Source organism: Mastigoproctus giganteus, chromosome 13 (assembly GCF_048544385.1).
Source record: "Mastigoproctus giganteus isolate SK-2022 chromosome 13, ASM4854438v1, whole genome shotgun sequence".
Taxonomy (NCBI): domain Eukaryota; kingdom Metazoa; phylum Arthropoda; class Arachnida; order Uropygi; family Thelyphonidae; genus Mastigoproctus; species Mastigoproctus giganteus.
Window position 1 is genome coordinate 53,700,849 of NC_143587.1, and position 22,652 is coordinate 53,723,500.

Sequence of the window (22,652 nt, forward strand, 5' to 3'; positions counted from 1 at the left end):
GATGGACTAAAAACAATAACAGAATGGTACCCAAGAGGAGCTAGAAGAAAACCTGGAAGACAAAGGCGGAGATGGATAGATGAAATTCATGAGTTTGTGGGTAGTAAATGGATGGCCAGTGCTCAAAACAGAAGGAACTGGAAAGTTGCTAGAGAGGCCTTCATCCTGCAGTGGATTGAAAATGGCTGATGATGATCTTAGCCACGGATGAAAAAAGCCCATAAAACTTCCTCTTGTCATTGACGGGATTCGAACCCGGGCCTTTTGTATTCGGTGTGTGGAGAACGGTGGTTATAATCATTGTGTTACCCGCTCAGACACTGTAAGGATACAAATCAACTTATAACTGTTATATGCTTCAGTGCTTTTAATCGCTCTGTAATCTTTCATGTTATTTTATTTATTTATTTTTTTATTTCTATTAAACTAGTCGGTTTCCTGTTCATGTTTCTCACTATTCATCTCGTGCCATGCTTTCTTAATGGCATATATGAATTTATAGCTTCCATTGTAGTAACTTTAAAGTTATTGCTTTCCATAATGTTGCCTTTAAGCAGCTTAAAGGGCTCTCATAGTCTCTTTTCTGAAATTAAAACTCCTTCCCTTAGCTTAACAATCGAGCCCTCACTCTTCATCACCCCCCATAAAAGTTCCTGTTCTGTCAACTGTAATGCTCTCAGTATTTCGGGTATTGATCAACTTCAGAATGTTCCTGCCCCAACATGCTGGTATAACAATAATCCAGGTGATTTAAAAATTTTGAATCCCATGGTGAAGTTATCTTCCAATTGTTCCAATCAATATGCGAAATTGAATCTACCATAAGAAGGAATTTGCAATTACGCACCCCTTCCTCACTCGTTTTCTCTTTGCTTTCCCATTGAGCAAGATGATACCCCTACCTCTTTTGTCTGTCTTCCCTAAATACTTTGTATATGTTACACCGAAACTGGTTGTCTCCTATTTCTCGGTGGTACCAAATTTCCGTTAGTCCAATTATGACGGCGTTGGTTGTTCCTAACCAGGAATTCAAATTGACAACACTTCTGACATTTTGTTTACTACCCGAACACAGTTGCTCTAGCTGACCACGCAGATAGCACAGTGGATATGATCACTGTCCTCTAGCATCTGATGGAAAAGGCGAATTAAAATCCTGTGAATGGCCAGGAATCTTTATCCGCTTGTTTTTTTCACAGTGTGGCTTGGTTTCAGGGGAAAATTGCATTTTTTCTTCCAGAAATTTCGGATTTTTCGTCTAGTATTTAACAAACCGACCGAAGAATATATGCAACTACAAACACAACGTACTGACACCTCACAGCCTTAGTAGCTTTGGCGCATCGTTCACACATTCTTTCAATGTCAGAATACGCATTGGCTTTTGTGGCTTCGCACAAGAATCATTGAGATGTGTGCAAATTCTAACGAGGTCCATGTCCTCAATAAAATGTATGTCCCCTGTCTCTCCATGCAGTGTCCTTGATCCACTAAGAGACCTCTTCAATGAAAACAAAAAATATCGTGGCATCACCTCTGTTCAAATGCAGTATCAAATGCTGTAATGAATCCATTCCAGATGCATCTTGATATTGGAGGCAGACATCTCTGATGAGATCATTTCCCAAAGCAAAAATGTTTTCATATATGCGATTATCTTCTTCCCTCTCTACCAAACCGAATCGAATACAAAATAGCCTTTATAGGAAGAAACAACCCAATCCGTAGCCAAGTGGTTAAGCAAGCGAGTACATAAGTACACGTGTTTGAGTTGACCGTGGTTAAAGTTCGCATAACCGCTAAATACGGCGATGTCCTTGTATTTTCTCTCCATCTTGTGAACTCATTTGACCCTCTACAGCCGCTTGGGAGTATAAACAGAAAATTAATTTAATTAAATCGATAATAGGCGCATTAAAAACCACAACCAGTCAAATAAAAAGAATAAAAGTTTCTATTATTACTTCTAATTACTTCTATAAATTTTGCAGCCACAAACACGAATCTAACCAGAGACGGGAATACTTTAGAGGTATAAAATTACCTCATTGTTTTAAATCTTGGTTGAGAAACTCAGAAAGGTCGTATAATTAAGTAATCCATGCTCTCCCTCGTGTTGCTCAACTTAACTGGTGCAATCCGCACCTCCTCTTCCCCTCAACCCACCCCACACATTCAGGAGACTTGTACATGATACTTTTGACCCCCTCTGCCGTGACTCAACAGGTCACAAATGAAACTGTGAGTACTACGATGGCAGAAAGAAGCAACAAAACGAGGAGGATGGTGTGCGTGCGTGCGTGCACACGCACGCGTCCGCGCACACACACACACACACACACACACACACAGACACGGAAATGCAGAGTCAGTTCGAATTTCTGGCGTGTATCGCTTTACGCTTCATTTGGACTTCTCCTGGTCGAGCGCTGATAGAGAGAGAGAGTGGGGTGGTGGGGAGAGACAGAGAGTGGGGTAGTGAGGAGAGACAGAGAGATAGAGAGAACGCTAAATGACCAGCAGCTCACCAACGCGATGGAGGATGTCTCAGCGATTCTGCCCCAGAACCTTAACAAAACACTGTCTATGAAACCGAATACTTGCGGGTCATGTTTGGAGGGTTGTTTAGGCTTGCTAAATTGTGCACGTGGGAGCGAATAACTGCGTCGAGATGCAATAAAGTGACACTTAAGATGTGCGGTGTTCGTCGTTAAACGTAGCTCGTTGGCTTTTCTTACAACTTGTTGGCCAGTGTGATGATTTTGGCTTTTTCGTTGGGCTATTCTAATGGACAAGTCCACGCTTTTGTTAAATCGAAGCGTACTACTATTAGCGAAAATGTAAAGAAATCTATACCGAGTAGTACCTGGATTCCCTATTAGGTGGCGCTTAGAGATCATTCGTGACGTTTAATGGCGTTTTGTTTGAAGTCGGATCTTTCAATGTTCCTTATGTTTTCGGTTAGATTTAGTACAGTGAATGGTAAGGTCTTTGAGTTTCTCGATCATTACGTTTTTCTCCTTTCTGTCTCTATTTAATTTCGTTTATTTTTGTTGGTGTTAAGAGCTATTTTTGTTAGCTATAGTAACTATTGGAAGTTTTTGTTTCTCTGAACACAAAGACATACTCCACTCCAAATTTAGACCAGAATTTATGTTAATCGCATCCTAAGACGCTACATTGTCTGAGGATGCGATCAGTAAAACCAGAGAAACGAGCTCGGAATGACAATTTTTGTGTATAATAGCGCACCTGTATACCGGTCCAATTTGGTTAAACAGTATCTCGCTAAACATGACTCCATAAGCTTGCTGAATTCTTGTGAAGGATCCAGCCATGTATGATACAGGTCTCGACAAATACAGTTGCTATTGTTGCCAAGGTTATTAAGCAATTCGACTGAAAGAATAGTGTTTTACAGATAGGTCCACTGGTTGTGAAGCTCAAATGCCAGTTCTTTGCTTTACAATCGTTGTGATCTATATTTTGCAAGCACTAGCATGGCTTTCGATAAAGGTACAGTACGATAGACAATCGAGAACATTATTTTATTCAACGATCTTTGGTTCATATCTTGCTATAAGGCGAAAATTAAAGTTAACTGGAGTTTTATGTCTATTTGAGACTGCATTTGAAATTCTCACACGACCAACTGGTTGAGAAACAGTATTTCAAGTAGCACCTTCGTTAGTAGGTTCAATCCATACCGTCTACTTCTTTTCGAAATAATTTGTTTGAAAAAATATATATATAGAAATAAAATTTCACGCCATTAATATTACTACGCAGTGTACACACAAATTCCACAATGTATTCTAAGGTTTAAAAGTGTGATATTTAGATATATAGAGTGTAAGTGGTCTGTTCTATGTCCGCGATATATGGGTGTTGGTTTAGCAATTATGAGCGCCATCTGTCATGATAGAGTAGCGAATCCCAGTGGAACAATATGCGACTGGATGCATCTACTCGCTAATAATTCGAAGGCGCTTTTCTCGGTCAGAATGATGATGGCAATAAATCTACAGTTGGGATAGAATTTTAGAAACCAATTCCAGAACAGTTGCACTGGTAATGAATATGTGTAGCCATCATGTAGGGAAAAAACTTTCTAAGGGGGACTTTTAGGAGTACAGTAATGCACTATTAAAGTAATTACTCGTCAATGATGCTGTTATTTCTTTTTAGGCAGTGGAACCAGGGAAACTCCTGTTTGTCACCTGCCAGCGGAACCCCGTACATAACTCCAATGGCAACTCCCAGTCCTACGGAAGGAACCAGGACGTCGGGGGATTCTTACGTCAGCACCTTTCATGTGAAAGACGAGGTCACTGTTCACCACCACAGCGAAGGTCAGTAGGAGAGAATCTAAAGTTGGTTTAAGATATTATTATGTGAGCACAAGGTATCCATCTTATACTGAGGGACAAGTCACCACGAGTTGCCTCGCTATTGCATTTGCGTCAAAAAACCGCCGCTCCCAAAGGAGCATGTTGATATTCATTTCAGGTGTGATGGTGCAAAACCGAGGCAACTCGAGGAATATTGAGTTTAGGGATTAAGTGGTTGGCGAGTCTGGATAGTGGAAAACACTTTAAATAAAACAGCAATATACTTCTCCACTGAAGCAGCTTTTTATTTAGAGTAGTGGAATTCCAAGACAACTCGTGGCAAAGCTGCCTCCACAATATGAGATCGGTTTACTGACTTAGTTTGCTCAACGCCATGGCTCGATTCTTAGCCCCTTACTCTTTCTTAACATATCCATAATTGATATAGCTATTTTAAGGGGTAGTTAATGACAGTAAGCAGGTATGCTACGCCAACAAGACGTGGATAAAATATATAAAAAAAGTAAATTGTACGTTTATACTCCGGAATGACCACATGGGGCCAGAGGAATTTACAAGATAGAGAAACAGTTGGCTGAAGCGGTCTACAGATAAATTATTTGGATGGGCTGAAAAATGGCAACTGAGGTTTATTTATTGGAAAATGCAAGGACTTGCATTTGGGTAACAGTAATCCTACAGTAAAGTTATAATTACCGCCCTCCCACCGGGTGGAAAATGCGCGAATTCGAATCCAGCTAATGGCGCGAGGAAGTTTTATGGGTTGTTTTCACAACGTGGCTGAGTTAGTAGATCTCAGGCGAGGTAGTACGGTTTATTTTCCACGGTTTTTGCGTGCAGCGAACAACAAAATTACCGAAGAATACACGCAATTACAGACATAATATACTGACGCCTCATTGCCTTAGTTTCTTTGGCGTTTAACACATACCTGATAGTAGTGATAAAGGGATTACTAGTTCGTTATACTGTGTAATGAAAATGGTTAGGCCGCGTCTTGAATATTACAAACAGGCTCTCAGGTTCCATGTTAGGAGAGGTAGGGGGCCGGTTAGAGAAAAGGGTACAGAGAAAAGTAACGAGATTGGTTAAGAGCACAAAGGGGTATTCTTATCAAGAGACACTCGAGTTTTATAAGTCACAGTGTTTGTAAACCAGGAATATGCAGGGTGACCTGATCGAGGTATTTAAGGCCTTAAAGGTTTGAGTAAAATAAATGTGGAGGGAATGTTTGTACTTAATCACGTGATTCACATAAGGGGTATGAATTTAAATTGAGAAGGGATAACTGTAGACTCGATATCCAAAAATTTTCCTTTAGTCAAAGAGCGATTGACTGTTGGAAAAAAAAAAAAAAAAAAACAACTTCCACATACTCTTGCGGAGGTTGATCTAAATTTAAGGAGGGATTGGATAAATACTTGAATGAAATTAAGTAAATGAAGTGAGAGAGATACTCGTCTTTTATATTGTTTTTAATTTAGTTTAAATTTAATTTTTTTTTGGCTGGTGCTACCAAAGGCGCTTTCTTGCATCATTTTTCCGATACTATACGTGGTTGTCATTCAGAGCTCCGACCTGGGCCCAACAGAACTCTGGAGGAAGTAAACGAAGACTAAATTTTGACTAAAATTTAGCCTTCGTTTGGAATGAAATAGAAATGACGACCATCCGGTCGTCATTTCTATTTCATTCCAAACATTCCAAATGGATAAAAAAAATAACATATTTGAACTTTATAAACATCTATTTGGATTTAAGTAAGCAATTGCCCCACAAAAGTGGAGACAAAAAGAGGAAATCGTACTGCTTACAGTTATTTTTTCCTCTTATAAGCAGAATGGTCCTCCCTTATCAGAAACCAGCAATAGTCACCTATCATTGCTGGATCCCATCGTCCTTGGTACCTCTGCTCCATCGTGTGGATATCTTGGTGGAATTGTTCCTCCTGCTCGGCTCGTCAGTGACAGATCCCAAATTGTCCATAAAGAAGTCCAGGTGCGAATGTAGGAAGTGTTTCTTCAGCGACATTCGGCATCCTAACTTTTGATAGTTATGCAATAATTCTATCAACTCTTTATAGTTCTCTACCTTTTTATTCACTAAAAACCCACTAGCAACAGCTCTGAAAGATTTCCACGTAGCTAATTCAGTGGCGTTAAGTTTAGTTTCAAAGATTGTTTCCTTTAAAAGCCATCTAATTTGTGAAACTACGAATATACCCTCCTTCTACTTTGCATCACTAAATTTTGGAAATTGGCTTTATAAGTACTTGAAACCTTCACTATTTTTGTCCAGAACTTTTACAAAATTTTTCATGAGACCCAACTTAATGTGCAAAGGCGGGAGAAGCACCATTTCAGGTTTCACCAAAGGCGTGCATTTGATGTTGAATATCCCAGGAATGTATTATTCTCTGATGGGCCATTCCTTCACAATACAATGATGTTCTACTGCTCAACTATTCCATAAACACAGGAACCAACAATATTTAGTAAAACCACCCTGTAGTACAAGCAAAAAAAAAAAAAAAAAAAAAAAAACGATTACTTTTAAATCCCTACAGATTTTTAACAATATTTCTTATAGTTCATGGCATTTAATAGTAATGACATGCTATCATAGGTTTCTTTTACAGCCACTGAATGAGCCACTGACCGACGGTTGAATATTACCATTGTGTAGCAAAACTGCTTTTAAATTGAGTTTAGAATAATCGATGAATAATTTCCATTCTTCAGGATTGTATTCAAACCATAGTTCATCCATCAATCTGTTTATAGGTACAAAGGTGTTCTCTTTGCAGACACAAAGAGAACCTTCCATTTGATAATAACCCACAAACTTTTCATTTCGGTTTGTAAACACAGAAATCCTCGTGGTTTATGCCAGCAAATTCCACTTTTGCAACCTAGATCCTAATAGCTCAGCCTGTTGCTTTTAAATATTTAAATCCCTAACCAAATCGTTAAGTTCGCTTTGCTCAATTAAGTGCGGGGTTTTGTCATTTTCAGGATTGTAACAAAGAGATCTGCAGACATTGAGGGGGCAGGTTCGGACTCTAGTGACTCTTGCTCTAATTCTGGAATAGTGATTTTTTCACAACTAGGTGGAGCAATAGGGGGTTCTGGTGTTTGTGGCACTGGTCTTATTGCGGACGGAAGATTGGAGTATTTTATTTCAACTCTATTTTACCTTGAAAACCCCTTAGTATTTGTGAGGTAGAAGTAACAATCTTCGAGGTGACTTGTTGGTTCTTGCCAGATCATCGGAACAGCAAAAGGCATTTTAGAATTCTTCCCCTTCATCCATTCAGTCAAATTTCCATAGCACGTTATACAGCACATATACGGTGCCCAGTTTTTATCCTGATCACCCACGTGGTAACCAAAATAAAAATAATAAGCTTGTTTCGCCTTGTCTGTGATTAATCGACATTGCGACTTCACTGTAAATTGTCCACAAACATACAAAAACTGTTTGGAAAATTAAAGCACGCACGGCGTTTTTGCTCCATTTCATGAGTTTTCACAAGACAAAAACGGAACTTTAAAACATCACAACCTACCACTAGATCTCACAAACCGAAACTAACCCCAAAAATGTACATAAGGGCTAAAGACAGCTTGAAAACAAATTGTTTTTCACAGAAGCGCCTGTTCGCCGGAAATGTAGTAGGGTCCAAACATTCTACTGCATAATAAGGGTCATAGCAATATAACTCAGAGCGGCCATGCCTCAGGGCCATAAAATTAAAAAGAGGTATTAGTATACCATTAAACAACACAGATATGTCTCTTTTGTTACAATAAATTCAATCGGGAAAGGTACAGAGTGCGATGTTAGACGATTTTAGTTGATTTTGAAGCTCAAGCTATTTTTTTAAAACTGTTTTTGCATTTTTATAAAAAATGTGATGTGATAGAAACTTTTTACTGTCATATTCGTAATCAGCACATACAAATTAACAAAAAATTCTTGCTTTCACCTATGTTAGCAAAACCTTGTCGACCAGTATAATTAATCTTTATTTATAAGTACTATCATTAAATTATTAGTTCTGTTCAGTGAATAGTTGCTCGATTGAAAACTAAAATACTGTAAATAATTTTAATTAGGTTTTATGCAAGTCTGCTTAACAGTCTGCTCTTGTAAGGAGACTATTTGTCGACTTCCATCAACAGACGTTTTGAGAGAAAACAAAAAGCAAACATACGCCTTTGAACGTAGAAGACCGAATCTGATGATTTGAAGACCGATGATGATGAAGACCGAACTGATGATTTGAAAATAGCCACTGAAACAAAAATAGCGCTGTGTTTTGGGGGTATTTCCAGTGTGTTAAAGCGCTTTATTGAGAATTCAGTGGAATTAAATAGTATGAACAGTGAAAAATGTGTATTACATTGGCCAGAACCAGATGAAAAAGAGTACAATGAGCAAATGAATGATCATTTAGGTTGATCCTTACTCCACTTCAACCACCTCAATTTAATTCATCAAATTAAATTGTTCAGGACCATCTGAGGAAAAGGATGTAGAGTGCCCCGTGGTTATTCCGGATTTTTAAGGCTGTACAACATGCAAATAAGGCCGCGAACGGGCACTTCTGCGGATAAATACACGATACGAATATGAGCCACAACTCTGGTGCTGTTAAAATAATACGTCAATTGAATTTAATTAAATATTTATTTATTTGTCAGTCTATTTATTTAAAATGGCATACATTTTAAATAAAGAGCAATATACTTCTCCCTTTTGATCATTTTTTATTTATTTATTTAAAGCACAAGTGCAGTACCGAGACAACTCGTAGTGAAGTTCCTCCCAAGCTTGAGATTAATGCATATCATTAATCTCAAAGTAGGCAGTTAGTTTGATCATATGTTAATTTTCAAATTAATAAATATATGAGCAAACTAACTCCACAGTGTGACTCGTTAATTTATAAGTTAGTCTCTAAGCAGCCACCTTGTTTTTCCTGCATATTTCGTCCTATTATATCATCGACATGGGGGGCTGGCATCGTCTTCCCAGATAACACTGCGTTGTGGCCTGGGGAAGTTCGTTTACGAGAGCAAAGTACTCGTCATACTTCGCCTCAACTATCTTCTGTTTAGCGGTGGGTAAAGGTGTTAGCCACCCGCTGGGCTCTGAGGAAAATCGGGCGACATAACAGGGCCTCCAAGGGCCGTCACTGTAGGAAGCGACCGAAGGTTTTGTGATGGCAAGAGAACGTCAGTACCATGTGACATTGGAACGCACGTTAGACAAGACTCCTCCCTATACATCGAACTCCCTCGTGGTTCTTCTAATGAACGCGATTTTCTATCATCAAGTCAAGCAGTCGCCTCGTCTTCTCCCCTCTCTCTCTCTTGAACAAAATTCACCACAACTAATGAACTAACCGTTAATGGCTGGATAATAATATGTATAGCAATTAGTGGCGGTTTGTTAATTTTATTTGCGGGCAACTTTATCTCCCTCCCCCCGTTAGAATTCTTTTAATAAGGGCAAAAATAAGTCGACCCCAGATGTTTCCACCAATAATCGCCATAGCTGGAAGCTGAAGAAATGTACAGTATAATGAAACCAAGGTAACCAGTGTGGTTGACATGGTAACAAGGTCAACGAGTCGATTTCACTATGAATTTGCACGTGATTGTGACACGCGCGCACGCTTTTAATAATTGGTTCAAATTTTGAGCAGCCAATCAAAAGTTTGAACTTCGAGTTTCAATAGTTCAGATAAACTATTTTACAGATTTGGTTGAAAATACACTCCAATTTTATTTTTTAAAATTTCTATTTTAAAGATTTGTTCCGTGTTTTGAATTATCGAAATACTTTTCGTATAAAATATATTTCTAATTCCTTACTGAGCTAAATGATAACTATTTTGAGAGCAGGAAAGGCAAAAAGAGGAAGTTTACCATTAAAATCAGTTGTGTAGATAATTTTTCCGACAGCGTGTGTGTGTGTGCGCGCGCGCTTGTGATCACGATGCAATACACACCGGCAAACTCCACAAATCACAATAAAGTTGTAATCCTGTTGGGCGTCCATTTCTCCGAAGCGTTGACCGTCAGCAATGTCGCTCGCCGATGAAATATGTGCCATCGAAGAGCCGCGAGGACCAATCGATTGCCCGTGTTAAGTGGGAGTGACTCCGTGATCCGGTCTAAGGATACAAGAACAAACAGTGACACCTATAATTTAGTTTTAAAACACCATCGATGTAAATTGTGGATTAAAACTCCCAAGTTCGGCGAAGCGACTTTGCTGTCGGCACGACAGGTCAGAACCCCTGTGTCAATACTGATAAGACACCGCAGTGACGTCACTCGTTCACAGATCCGGGTTTTCTTTTGGAATTGGGACCGCGTGGAAAATTCAACGAAGAACGCACTGAAATTCTGTTAAAAATCAGAGAGAGAAAAATTAATGGAAAAAAGAACACCAAAATGAACCTTTTGATTATCACGTATCTTTTTGTTATTTTCTTACTCAGAAAAAAAAACTGGCTCTTCCTGGCTTATAGAACTGTTAACTGACACTACTAGTACATGCAGGAAAGCACGTTTTACAGGAGAAAGATAAGTTCCTTGATTGAAAATAATCGATATCACTAGAACGAATGTCTCGTTTGAATGAAATAGTTGGGATGAAAAATTCAGTGAAACGAATTATTTTAAAAGAACACCTATGTCGAAAATGTAATGGTTTACAACGAAATAAAAAAAAAATTATTGGAAAATCATGAGTGATAATGTGTAGCCGATGTTGTAGAAAGAAGGAATTTTAAAAGAAAACGAATAAACACCCTATAAGTTGAAATAAAGATAAATCCACATTATCTGGATCGAATCCTTTTTAGATATGCTTTAAAAGAAGTAATAAAATATTTTAAAAAGTTATAAAATGTTATAAAGCTCTATAGTATATACTACGATAGCGAAACTATTTTAATTATAAAAAAGTTTCAGTCATAATTTCGCATCTTCTTCTTCAGAGTGATTGACATAACATGCTGGGATTACAAAGTAATGTACATTAATTACTTAGCTGCGCGTTATGATTTAGAAGTTATATTAAAGTAATAAACCTGTAATAAATTACTAATTGTAAAAATATTGTTTTCTAACAACGGTTTTGAAAAATCAAAATAGCGAGGTACAGTGTAATTTCGGCTGTGTTTCTCTTTATTACCGTGTATCGCAAACTCACGCACGGGCAACATAAACGACAAAAGTATCGCGGTTATTCTGATCCCTCCCCGTTGTCTATAGACACTTCGCGAGTCACACATATATGCCCAAATTTGAAGATGACGTATTTTCTCCATCGACTATCCGTTGTGTGTACTCACAGCCATTTGTTCTTTTGTCTGTGGGACTTTGTTGCCAATGAAACAGTAGACGGCACGCAACTATCCTTCCAGCCATACCTCTGCAGTCTCTAGCGTTTAAATGGCGTGGTATTCGTGCGCTTAGAGACGGAAACTAGGCGTAAAAGTCAAACATGGACCGATGGACGCAAGGAAAATTTATGTTGAAATCCCTCATAAATATGCGGCAGTGAATGGCGCGCTCACGTTTCGCCCTCCTCTTGGGACCCAATTAGGATGACAACGACATGCTTGTTGAAGTCCTACAGTTGTATATCATCAGCTGGATTTCGCGCGCAAGGCGAACAATGAACATCGGAGAGGTGCTAGCAAAAGGTGTAGCTGAGGTTTAATACGCTATACCTGTCTAGGGTTGCAACAAACTACGGACGATTGTTTCTTTGAACAAGTGACGTCATGAGAGAGTTGGAAGATGGCTCTCAGAAATGAGAGCACCCACTCGAAAAAGAAAACCAAATAAAAATAAGACATTCCAAAGAGATAAGCACTTGCAAAGAAAACTTTCTATGTTACGAAATATTCGAAAATATATTTTTACAGTATTAAAAACATTCCACGTAGTGCAAAAAAACTTTCTATACTACGCCCTGTTTGAAAATATATATTTTTACAGTATTAAAAAATTCCATGTATTGCAAAAAACTTTGTATACTACGCCATGTTTTAAAATATATTTTACGATATTAAATTTCAACAGAAAATTTTCGAAACAACTAGAGGGCGCTAGAGCACACATATCTCAGTAAGCGAAATTACAAGATATGCTTATTATATCAATTAAAATTTAAAATGATTATATTTGTTTAACTTAATTTCGTATATATTTTCCTTTATATGGTCTTCGAGGTATAATGTAGAGTCGTGCACATTGATGTATAATCATAAATGTTTGCAATTTAATTATATTTATCGCCTTCGAAAGGTCATTTATATTTTAGATTTAAGCTGAAGTTTTAAATGGAGGTAGGAATTTTAAGCCTATCTATATCTTTAATTGTCGCATTTCTAAATTAATTAATTAATCAGCATGATTTATTCTTATTCACTTGCGCTATAATTGCGAGTTGCAACTATTGATTTTGTACACATCCTATTCAGGTAAAATACAAAATTCTCTAAATTTTGAATAGCTGGGGAAATTGTTAACGTATAACTTACTATGTACAAACACACACACACACATATACACACACACAAAAAAGCAAGAATGCCTACAGTTCGCCAAAAGCTGGGTTCTAGCTATCCAAAGTAAACTATTAATTCTGGTGCAGAGCGGCGTCAGGTAGAGGGTAAATCAACAGTATAAGCGGATTACATCTTCTCCGGAGGTCATGTATTTTGTATAACGTAGCGAATTCGGACCTCTGTGTATGGACAACAGTGGACAACATAGGGCCAGTAGGATAATTAATGATTAAAGAGAATTAAGAGTAGCAGATCTGCGAGGGAACGTCTTAATTGGAAATGTATGTGGCTCTTAATGTTAGGAGAATTACTTAATAGTCATTTCTCCTGCAGATACCTGCTTAGATAAAAAAAAAAAGAAAATGAAATTTAATACTCGCCTGTTGGAGAGATTCATTGAACGAATATATTCCGCATTAAATCTGATTTTGATGAAAATTATCCGCTGCTTTCCTCTGCTGCAATAGGAATATGAGAAAAGAACGCAAATTTAGAATGTAGGATGTATTTGAGAGGGTGGTTGCTCTACATCCCTTGCTTGTAACGTCTGAGGCTTAACCCACGGAGTATACACAGAAGTTCGAGGTCACTTCTGGGGCAGGTGGTAAACAAAAGTATTGGATATACAGCGTTGTCACAAACGTATCTACAATGAGACCTGATCCAACTGCTCGCCGATCAATTTATCAGTCTTTTAATTACATAGCGCTTTGTTGTCAAATTAGGGTACATTATCTCGAATTAATTATTTCAAATATATTACGCACTAATACGCAATCAAGATAATGATTTTACTTTTTTTTCCCCCTCAGTATATTTTTTCTCTCTCAGAACTGGTATCAAATACAAATCTTATATGATACTAATCGCATGGCTTTTATCTAGTTTCCACTTTTTTTATTCGACTGCCTTAAGTTTAATCAGCAAAAGAGTCTCTGATAACTGATAGGCAATTGTTAATTGACTTTTCTGTAGGCCAAAATGTATAGTTTACTAAACAAGAAATGCATCCTTCCTGTTATCGATAAACTACAGACACGTCCAGAAAATTATGGTAGGACTACAAACATGAGGAGAAACTGCAGTTATTAGTTATTTCTAGTGATTATTACTAATCATAAATGAATATAAACAAGAAATATAAAAAAAGTACGTTTAAAATTCAAATTGCATTCAACGATCCTCCCCACCCCACAATAGATCCCTGAAAGCTTTGTTTAAACATCGTTCTGTATACTGCGTAGAAAGGAGAGCGCTTCCTACAAATTTTCTTCCCCCACCCCCAAGCAAACTTCCTGAATGCATTTGGGGGAGGGTGGGGAATCGAAAATAACCACAGCGTCCCATTGTAGTACAAGATATTTACGTCTCCATTGTGTACCGGTCTCTAATAGCCATGAGACTCGAGGCGTGGGATCAGCTGAGTTTCCCCCTGTGTCTCCCCTTCGGACAAACCACTGCACAACGTTCGTTAGCGTTTCGCTTACCACGCGCGCTTTGGAGTAAAGGGACCACGGGAATAAGGGACAATCGAAAGCACATGTAGTGGGAGAGTTTAATGGTGGTATTAATAAGGCAGAAAATAATGCGCACGATGCTATCAAGATGGTCACCGGCTATTCAAAGCCGACGAAGCGTTAATTGGCGTCCGAGACCAATGAATCCGATCGTTTGGCACAATTTGCAAGTCTAACGAGCATACTGACGAACCCCCATACAGTGTCGATGTGCAATTCTCTTGTTTGTGTTACGCTTCAGTTCTGTAGTGCGTACTACGCACACATAGTGAGAGAGAGAAAAAAAAAGGGAAATCATCTGAGTAAATGTAATACACAGATACGAACAAATAGAATTTGTTCCTATCTTCATAACTACCCACCTTTTATAGAAAAGCAAACGTAATAACATGAAATGACAAAAGGGTATATGGCGTAGGCAAAATAGTCCGCCTAATTTTGTGATATAAACTTGGAAAATACCTGATATAATTCTTAAATGTTTCGAAAACTGTAAAGAACTGCATTGCTATAAGATGGTTTAAAATATAAACTTGTTTCTTCTAATTACAAAAAAAAAAAAAAATTAACGTATTCACAGCGTATTTACACACCTTATGACGTAACATAAGAGCCAGATTACTATCTCTACACTTGGCGTATAAAGTTGTTTTTTAACACGTAATGCTGTCACTTTCATTACGTGATGGTTTATTACTGAATAATTAAATATAAGTTTAATTTTCTATACTAAAAATAAGGAGAATTCATTAAAGTTCGTACTCTAGAGGCAAGATCTGTTAACAGCTCGTAAATGAGTACGTTCCCATCATGCTGTTCGAATGCGAATTCCACTTTTGTGAAAACGCGAAAAGTCAACCTAATACTTCAACTGTTGTGAAACTTAGAACAAGGCTGCTATTAAAAATCTGCACAATATTTAAAACGGTTTATGCTTTTAAGATAGAAGTGTCATAATTGGAAGAAATAATTTTTTAAACCTGAGAATCCTATTTCATTTTCATTTAAAATTTTTCGAAATGATGAACCACATTTTCCAGAAACCATACATAGTGCTTTTTACTTGTGGTTTCGTTGAGTCATTAGTCTGTGATGTTAAACGCATGCGCACAAAATCACTGCTCTTGTAAATGTACAATAGGAAATCTATTAAAGTGCTGAAAATATATGAATTAATAACTTCATTCAAAGGGAGCTTAATATGTTCACTTGGTTTTCGTATTATTTTGCAAAATAAACAAATATCTTTAATGCAACCTTCGTTATAACGACCTGTAAGAAACCGGATTCTCTTTATTACGTTCTTTGGATGTCTACAATTTGCGGGGGTTTTCGGGGTTGTGAGGTGATAGAACTAATTAAAAGTTGCCACTCCTAATTAGAAGCGTTCAAAAGTTTGTTGCAGAGTAAATCACAAGAAATTCAATCCTCATGGCTAAAGTGTGGCCCACTAAATTAACAGAGGACTAATTAGTGCATATTACACATTATAATTAACGAGGGAGAGTTTAAATTGTCTCCTACCGTGTCACTAAAGACTCTTGTGTTAATGATTAAAATAGATTTTTGCATTGAGGCACAAGGTGGAGGGACAGAAAGATGAAGAAAATTATGAACTTTATCTTTCCATTTTTAAGAACGGTATCCCCGACTTTCGTTAGTACGGATTGCAACATCTCTACTTTCCCAGATACTAATACGTCTTCCCTCTTCCCTCCTCAAAGAATTTTGTTTCTCAAATTCAGTATTTGATTGGATATTTCTCAGATTATACTTCAGGAAAGAAGAAACTTCGTATTGAATTATAGAGTCATCAGCGACACATAGCGGGAAAATAATGAGTTACAAATTACGTAATCGACTTATAAATTAAAATTTGTGGGTTTGAAAGTATATTATTACTGGCGCTGTGAGAAGAATTAGGTTTTATCGCATAAATATTTACAAAACTTATTTCAGATTTAAAAATGTCTGATTTTTCTTTTTCATAAAGTAAACTGTGTTTTTCAGACTCGTTTCCCCGCACTGGTATCGGAGAACATATTAACTGTCCTGTCAAAGTACGCGGATCTGTATATTCCGGTTTCTCACTGGCTACGTGCAACAGTAAGTCTCGTTACTATTGCTATTTAAATTTAATATTTTCTGTTAACTTCTTGTCATCTTTGTAGTGGAATACCATTATTTCGTGTTGAACTAGAAATAAGTTTTCTAGCGCACATATGTAGATGAAATTTTCTTGCCATGAACACCAAATGGATGAAAAACGTTTTAGATGCTTACAAATTTACAGCATTGTACTAAGTATTGGTTAACAGGCGCTGAGCCTTGAAAAGCAAAAGGACTTGAAAAGCAATCTGGTTTCGTATTTTGACATTTTTGATTGGGCCTAGATCCACTCAAAAACACGTTTTGGGACTCTCTTGACACGTAGAAAAATGTATGTCATTTTTCTACTCCCAATGTTCTCTGGTTCCAAAGAATATATATAGGTCCACAGGGTCTACGCATTTGTTAATGTAAATTTTCAATAAACGTTTATATTGTTTATTGTAAATTTACGATAATTTGCAAGGATCCTTGTACAACAAGGACCCTTGCCTTCGATATTTCAATGCTCAGTAATGGAATGATGGAAAAGGTTTATTAGCATTTGAAGAGCCCGAAAATTACTCAGAAAAGAAGATTATCTTAAGGGAGTGTGCAGAAGGCCACCTAGCCTTTGACCTTTCATTCTTATTGAATTCAGGTTATATACAAACTTAGGAGGCCAGACATAGCAAAGTGATTACGATATTGTCGTAATCGCTTTGTTGTTGACGCCACGTGAATGAGTTGACACGTCATTCAGACGAGATCAACAGCTTGGATGCAGTTTATTAATCCCAAAGGACGGAGTCTGGTTCCATCTCAAGTGAATGTCCACAGCCATTGCAAAAGAATACGAAACAGAGAGAATCAGCACGAGGGACTGTTACACTGAAAATATTGGCGCAAAGGCTTGAGAGTCGTCAAAATGTGGAAAACTAACTTCGGCTACGGAGAACGTCTGTGAATTTCTGCGTAATCAATAAAGAATTAATTTTTATTGATTTCCTTACGAAAAGGAAGGCTTCATTAGGTAGAATTATTATTTCAAGTTTTTGAAAGATAAAGTAAATATTTCTTTGCTTGTTTATTTTCTTTGAAGGATTTTCTAGTCCATCGATTACTTCGGTGGTATTGTGCCAGTTCACAATGTACTCCATTTCATATAGTTCGCTGGGCGTTACGTTTGCATAGGTGTTGTATTTGGGATACCTTACGGAGAAACTTCCCTGTCCCTCCACCCGAGAGAGGCTAACTACAGCCTCGATTAATTCAAGTATTTTCAAGAATTCCTCCATTCTCTGACGGGATCCGAACTCAAACTTCTACAAATAAATGATAAGTGGCGAAATGGCTGTACTCTCAAAAACTGTTTACATTGTAAACAAGAGACAAAAATATCTACGTTTTTTATAGTACATTTCCCGCACTTTCCCTGATAAAATTAGATAAATAAAAATCCAGCAATTTTAATTATTGTTTATTTTATTATTTTTTCATACATATCACATAGGCTATCCATACACCGTTTACTGAGCTGGATATTACGCTTATTTTCGTGCGCTAATTGGAGAAATCAATGGGCAACACAGCGGATGCGCAGAAACGAAATGTTCTCGCTTCGGACATGAATATCTTTGCTTTTTGAGAAGTCAATTTTTTTGTTATCAGTTTACTAAATATATGGATCACGAATTATTTACTATTTGCTTATTATACTAACGTGTTATATTTCAGTTGTTATTAAGATCCAGAAATAAATAATAAAGTACACTACGAAAGTGTTGACAGCATATTACGATCTCAGGCACGCGTTAGTATTTGTTAAATTTATTAAATCACAACATATCCGTGACATACGTGTTGCATTTCAATTTTTATTGAAAGTCAGAAGGTACAGTACATTGCAAAAAAGTTGAGTGAATAATATATCGGATATGCGCATTGAAGCGAAAACAATTATTGTTATATATTATTAGTTAATTAATTAGTAATTAGCTGGCAACAAGTTAATTAGTTATTTACTTTTCATTTGTATTAATCACAGGAAATGAAAATTCAATTAAAGATATCGAACGCGCCTGAAATATAACACACTCCATCCATCACTTAACTTATTTTATTTTATGGTGACCACAAACAAGAAATATAGTTGGAAACTATATTTTATTATCGGGAATGGACTGAGGAATGGAAAGTCAAAAGAAAGTTATCAACATTAGGATTGCTATCGTTTTTTTTTTTTTTTTTTTTTTAGTACCGTGACTGGGCTCATATATTTCGGTCTGGTTTTGGAGAAAGAGGGGGAATTACATTAAATGAATGCAAATTGCTCTCGTAAAATTGAATTTCTGAGCGATGGGGTGGTTATAAGAGATGGGTATTTTGACTCTGATTAAGGAGTTTTCAACCCCAATGTGCGAATAATATTCCTTGGAAGAGAGGGTTTAGGATTTGTGAGAGTTAGTAACTGCTCAGAATTAAAATAACAACCGAAAGGAAGGAGAAATTCTTTTTTTATGCAGAAGAAACGACACGACAATAGTATTAGATATAGCTTGCTAAGTTAATGTAAACAAAGGACTGGAAGGTTTGGAATTTGCTTTTTTGGGTTCATGTTTTTTTTTTTTTTTTTGGCGGGGTCTAAGAGAGGACTGATAGCAGATGAGATAGGTGTTAGAAGGAACGAAATTAATTGTGTACCCTCCTCCAGAGCGGTGAAGAACTTAAAAATCATATATAGTATATACATGTGCTGCCACTTTATTAGGTACACCCCTGCTGTGCACACAAATGGTTTGTCCCACAACGTTGCAAGTCATATGACCACAGTTATCGATATAAATGCAGCAGAACAACCGTTCTAGTATCAGTTAAGCGTACAAACCGTAGCAAGAATGGGATAAAAGGAGTGATCTAACGGACTTCAAACGTGGCATGGTACTAGGTGTAAGACGTGCTGGACAAAGCATCTCTGAATCGGCTAGAATTGTGCAAGCAAACAGACGGGTCACAATGTTGCACATCACGTCAGAATACAACCTTGATGCACAGAACGAAATATCGCAACGGCCACTAGTCGCACTTTGTCGCGAATGGGCTACAACAGCCGACGGCCACATGGCGTACCTTTGTTATCAAAGAAGAACAAGAGAGCACGCCTACTGTGGACACAGCAACACCAGCACTGGACTATCGAGGATTGGAAAACAGTTGCTTGGTCTGAGGAGTCGAAGTTCCTGGTGCATCATGTTGATGGAAGGCTCAGAATTTGGCAAAAATATGAATCCATGGACCCGTCATGTCTGACGACTACTGTGCAAGGTGGTAGGGGCAGTGTTATGGTGTGGGGAATGTTTTCTTGGCACACGTTGGGTCCATTGATACCCATAGGGTCACCTCTGAATGCCACATCGTACCTAAACATCGTTGCTTACCAAGTGCATCCGTTCATGTTGACAGTTTATCTTCAGTCAGATGGTTACTTCCAGCAGGATAATGTGCCGGTGCATCATCATCATCATCAGCCATTTTCAATCCACTGCAGGATGAAAGCCTCTCCAGCAACTTTCCAGTTCCTTCTGTTTTGTGCAATGCCCATCCATTTACTACCCACAAACTCATGAATTTCATCCATCCATCTCCGCCGTTGTCTTCCAGGTTTTCTTCTAGTTCCTCTTGGATACCATTCTGTTATTTTCTTAGTCCATCTGTCATCATGTCTTCGAGCTATGTGTCCTGCCCAAGACCATTTTAGTTCTTTAGTTTTGATAAGTAAGAATGTCCTTTACTTGAGTTTGCTGCCTAATCCATGTGTTTCTCTTCTTATCTAACAGTCTGATTCCCAATATAATTCGTTCCATTCTTCGCTGTGTAGTTCTCAGCTTCTCTTCCATTCCTTTGGTGAGTGCCCAAGTTTCACTTCCATAAGTCATGGTGGGGAGTAAACATCGGTTCATTATTTTACGTTTCAGACAAAGTGGGATATTGCTCTTCAGTATGTGACTATATTTCCTGAATGCTATTCATCCGAAATTTATTCTTCTCTTGACTTCCAGCCATTTATCATTATTACAGCTAATGACTTGTCCCAGGCAAGTATATGACTCCACCTTTTCAATTCTCCTGCTACTTCAATCATTATGTCCAATTTTATGGCATATTTGTTCATCATTACTTTTGTTTTAGCCATATTCATCTTTAGTCCAAAATCCTTACTGTGCATAACTGATTAAGATTTTCCTCTAATTCTTTAGGATCGTGGCTTATGACAACAATGTCATCTGCAAATCGTAAATGATTTAGGTACTCTCCGTTCACGTCGACTCCTTTCTGCGACCAGTCTAATCTTCTGAAAGCTTCTTCAAGGGCAGCAGTAAACAGCTTCGGAGATATTGTGTCTCCTTGTCGAACTCCTTTCTCGATTTTAAATTTGCTACTGTCTTTGTCTAGTGTAATAAAGGAGGTAGCGTTCTCATATATTTTCTTCAAAATCATTGCGCCGGTGCACAAAGCCCGAATCACTATGGAATGGTTCCAGGAACACGACAATGACCTTTCTTTGCTGCAGTGGCCCGCTCGGTTCGTCGGATCTCAATCCTATTGAACATTTTTGGGATGAGCTGGGAAGGGCTGTTCGCTGTAGGCCTACACCTCCATCGAATCTCAAGGAACTGCGTGACACACTCATGTCTGCATCGTAGTCCATTCCTGCACAACGTTTTCAACATCTTGTTCAATCCATGCCTAGACGAATTCAGGCTGTTTTGAAGGCTAAAGTAGGCTCAACACGCTACTAGGTAGGTGTACCTAATAAAGTGGCAGCACAGTGTATATATTTTTTATGAAAATCCCAAACACGAGAGGTATTAGAACCTATAGTAATTAGTACCGTACGTGGATTTAAGGTTGAGAAGGTGAAAGAAGATACTTGTTGACATTAGACATGAATTTCTGTGCATTGTAAGTTTCGGGAAATATGTGTGAATGGAGGCTCCAAAAAACGGAAGTTGAAGGAATGAATGAGGATGAAGAAAGTTGGTTCTATGCGCTTGAAGTTGGACGGTAAAAGGATGTTAACTAGTTGCAGCACGTGTCGGACTGATTCGGAAGAGAGAAGGAGAATTGTAGAAGCCAATTCAGAAGAAGAGTGCCCATGGGAGTATCTATACAAGAGGCATGTAGCAGAAACAGAACGTATATGAGACAGAGAGTAGAGACTTTGTAAGGTATGTGGCATTAATTAACCTAACTGCCGTCTTTTGAATGGAGTCTAGAAGCCTGAGAGAGGTTTTGGAGGACACCTCACCAGATGTGGGAACAATGTTCTATGGTAGAGCGGATTTGCGAATTGTACAAGGTGAACAGCTGTTTGGAAGAAAATAACCCCGACAGCGGAAGAGTAAACCAAGTTTTTCAGATGAAGAGGAAGTCAATAGTTGTGATGTGCTTATGTCAAGAGAGATTAGAAGTCAGGGTAATCCCCAAAAGAGATATGTAATCTTGTCTAGAAATCAGTGTCATCGAAGATAAGCATAGGAGTAGAAGAATCCTTTTTCCGAGATATAAGACAAGACTGAGTTTTAGAAGGATTGAAATCAACTAAATTATTTTTGCCCCACTGGAAAATTACCTGGAGATCAGCATTTATTGAATTGGTAGAAATTGAAGACGTTTGTACATTTTCAAACTGGGAGATGGAATGCAATGTGCTATCATCAGCAAAACTATGGACAGGATTTCCATTCAATGAAAGAAGGTCATTAATATACAAGAGGAAAAGCGTGGGAGAAAAAATCGAACCTTGAGGAATACCTGCATTAGTGGAGAAGTTAGAAGACAGCGAGCCTTTTGCCATCGCCCAGTAAGCGGCCAGAGAAAAAACTGGATTCCTAATTACAAAAAACTGTTGGCAAACCATAAAATGGATGCTTATTTAGGATACCGCTATGCCTAACATGATCAAAAGACTTTGAAATGTCAAGAGCAACTGCCTGAGTTTCACCATACATTTTCATTGAATTTATCCATAGATAACTTTATTTTATTTCATTAATTATCAAACAAGAAAACGGAATGCGATGTACTGTTATCAGCAAA

The 22,652-nt window shown here is 37.8% G+C and overlaps 1 protein-coding gene across 1 annotated transcript in view; it reads left to right on the plus strand.

Annotated features, from left to right (window-relative positions):
- Nucleotides 1-22,652, plus strand: part of LOC150076059 (uncharacterized) — a 37,155-nt gene that overhangs the window by 12,227 nt on the left and 2,276 nt on the right. Inside the window, exons 2-3 of the mRNA XM_090387245.1 lie at nucleotides 4,189-4,352; nucleotides 16,476-16,571. Coding sequence (XP_090243371.1) covers nucleotides 4,189-4,352; nucleotides 16,476-16,571 — 260 coding nt within the window. The remainder of the gene's footprint in view (nucleotides 1-4,188; nucleotides 4,353-16,475; nucleotides 16,572-22,652) is intronic.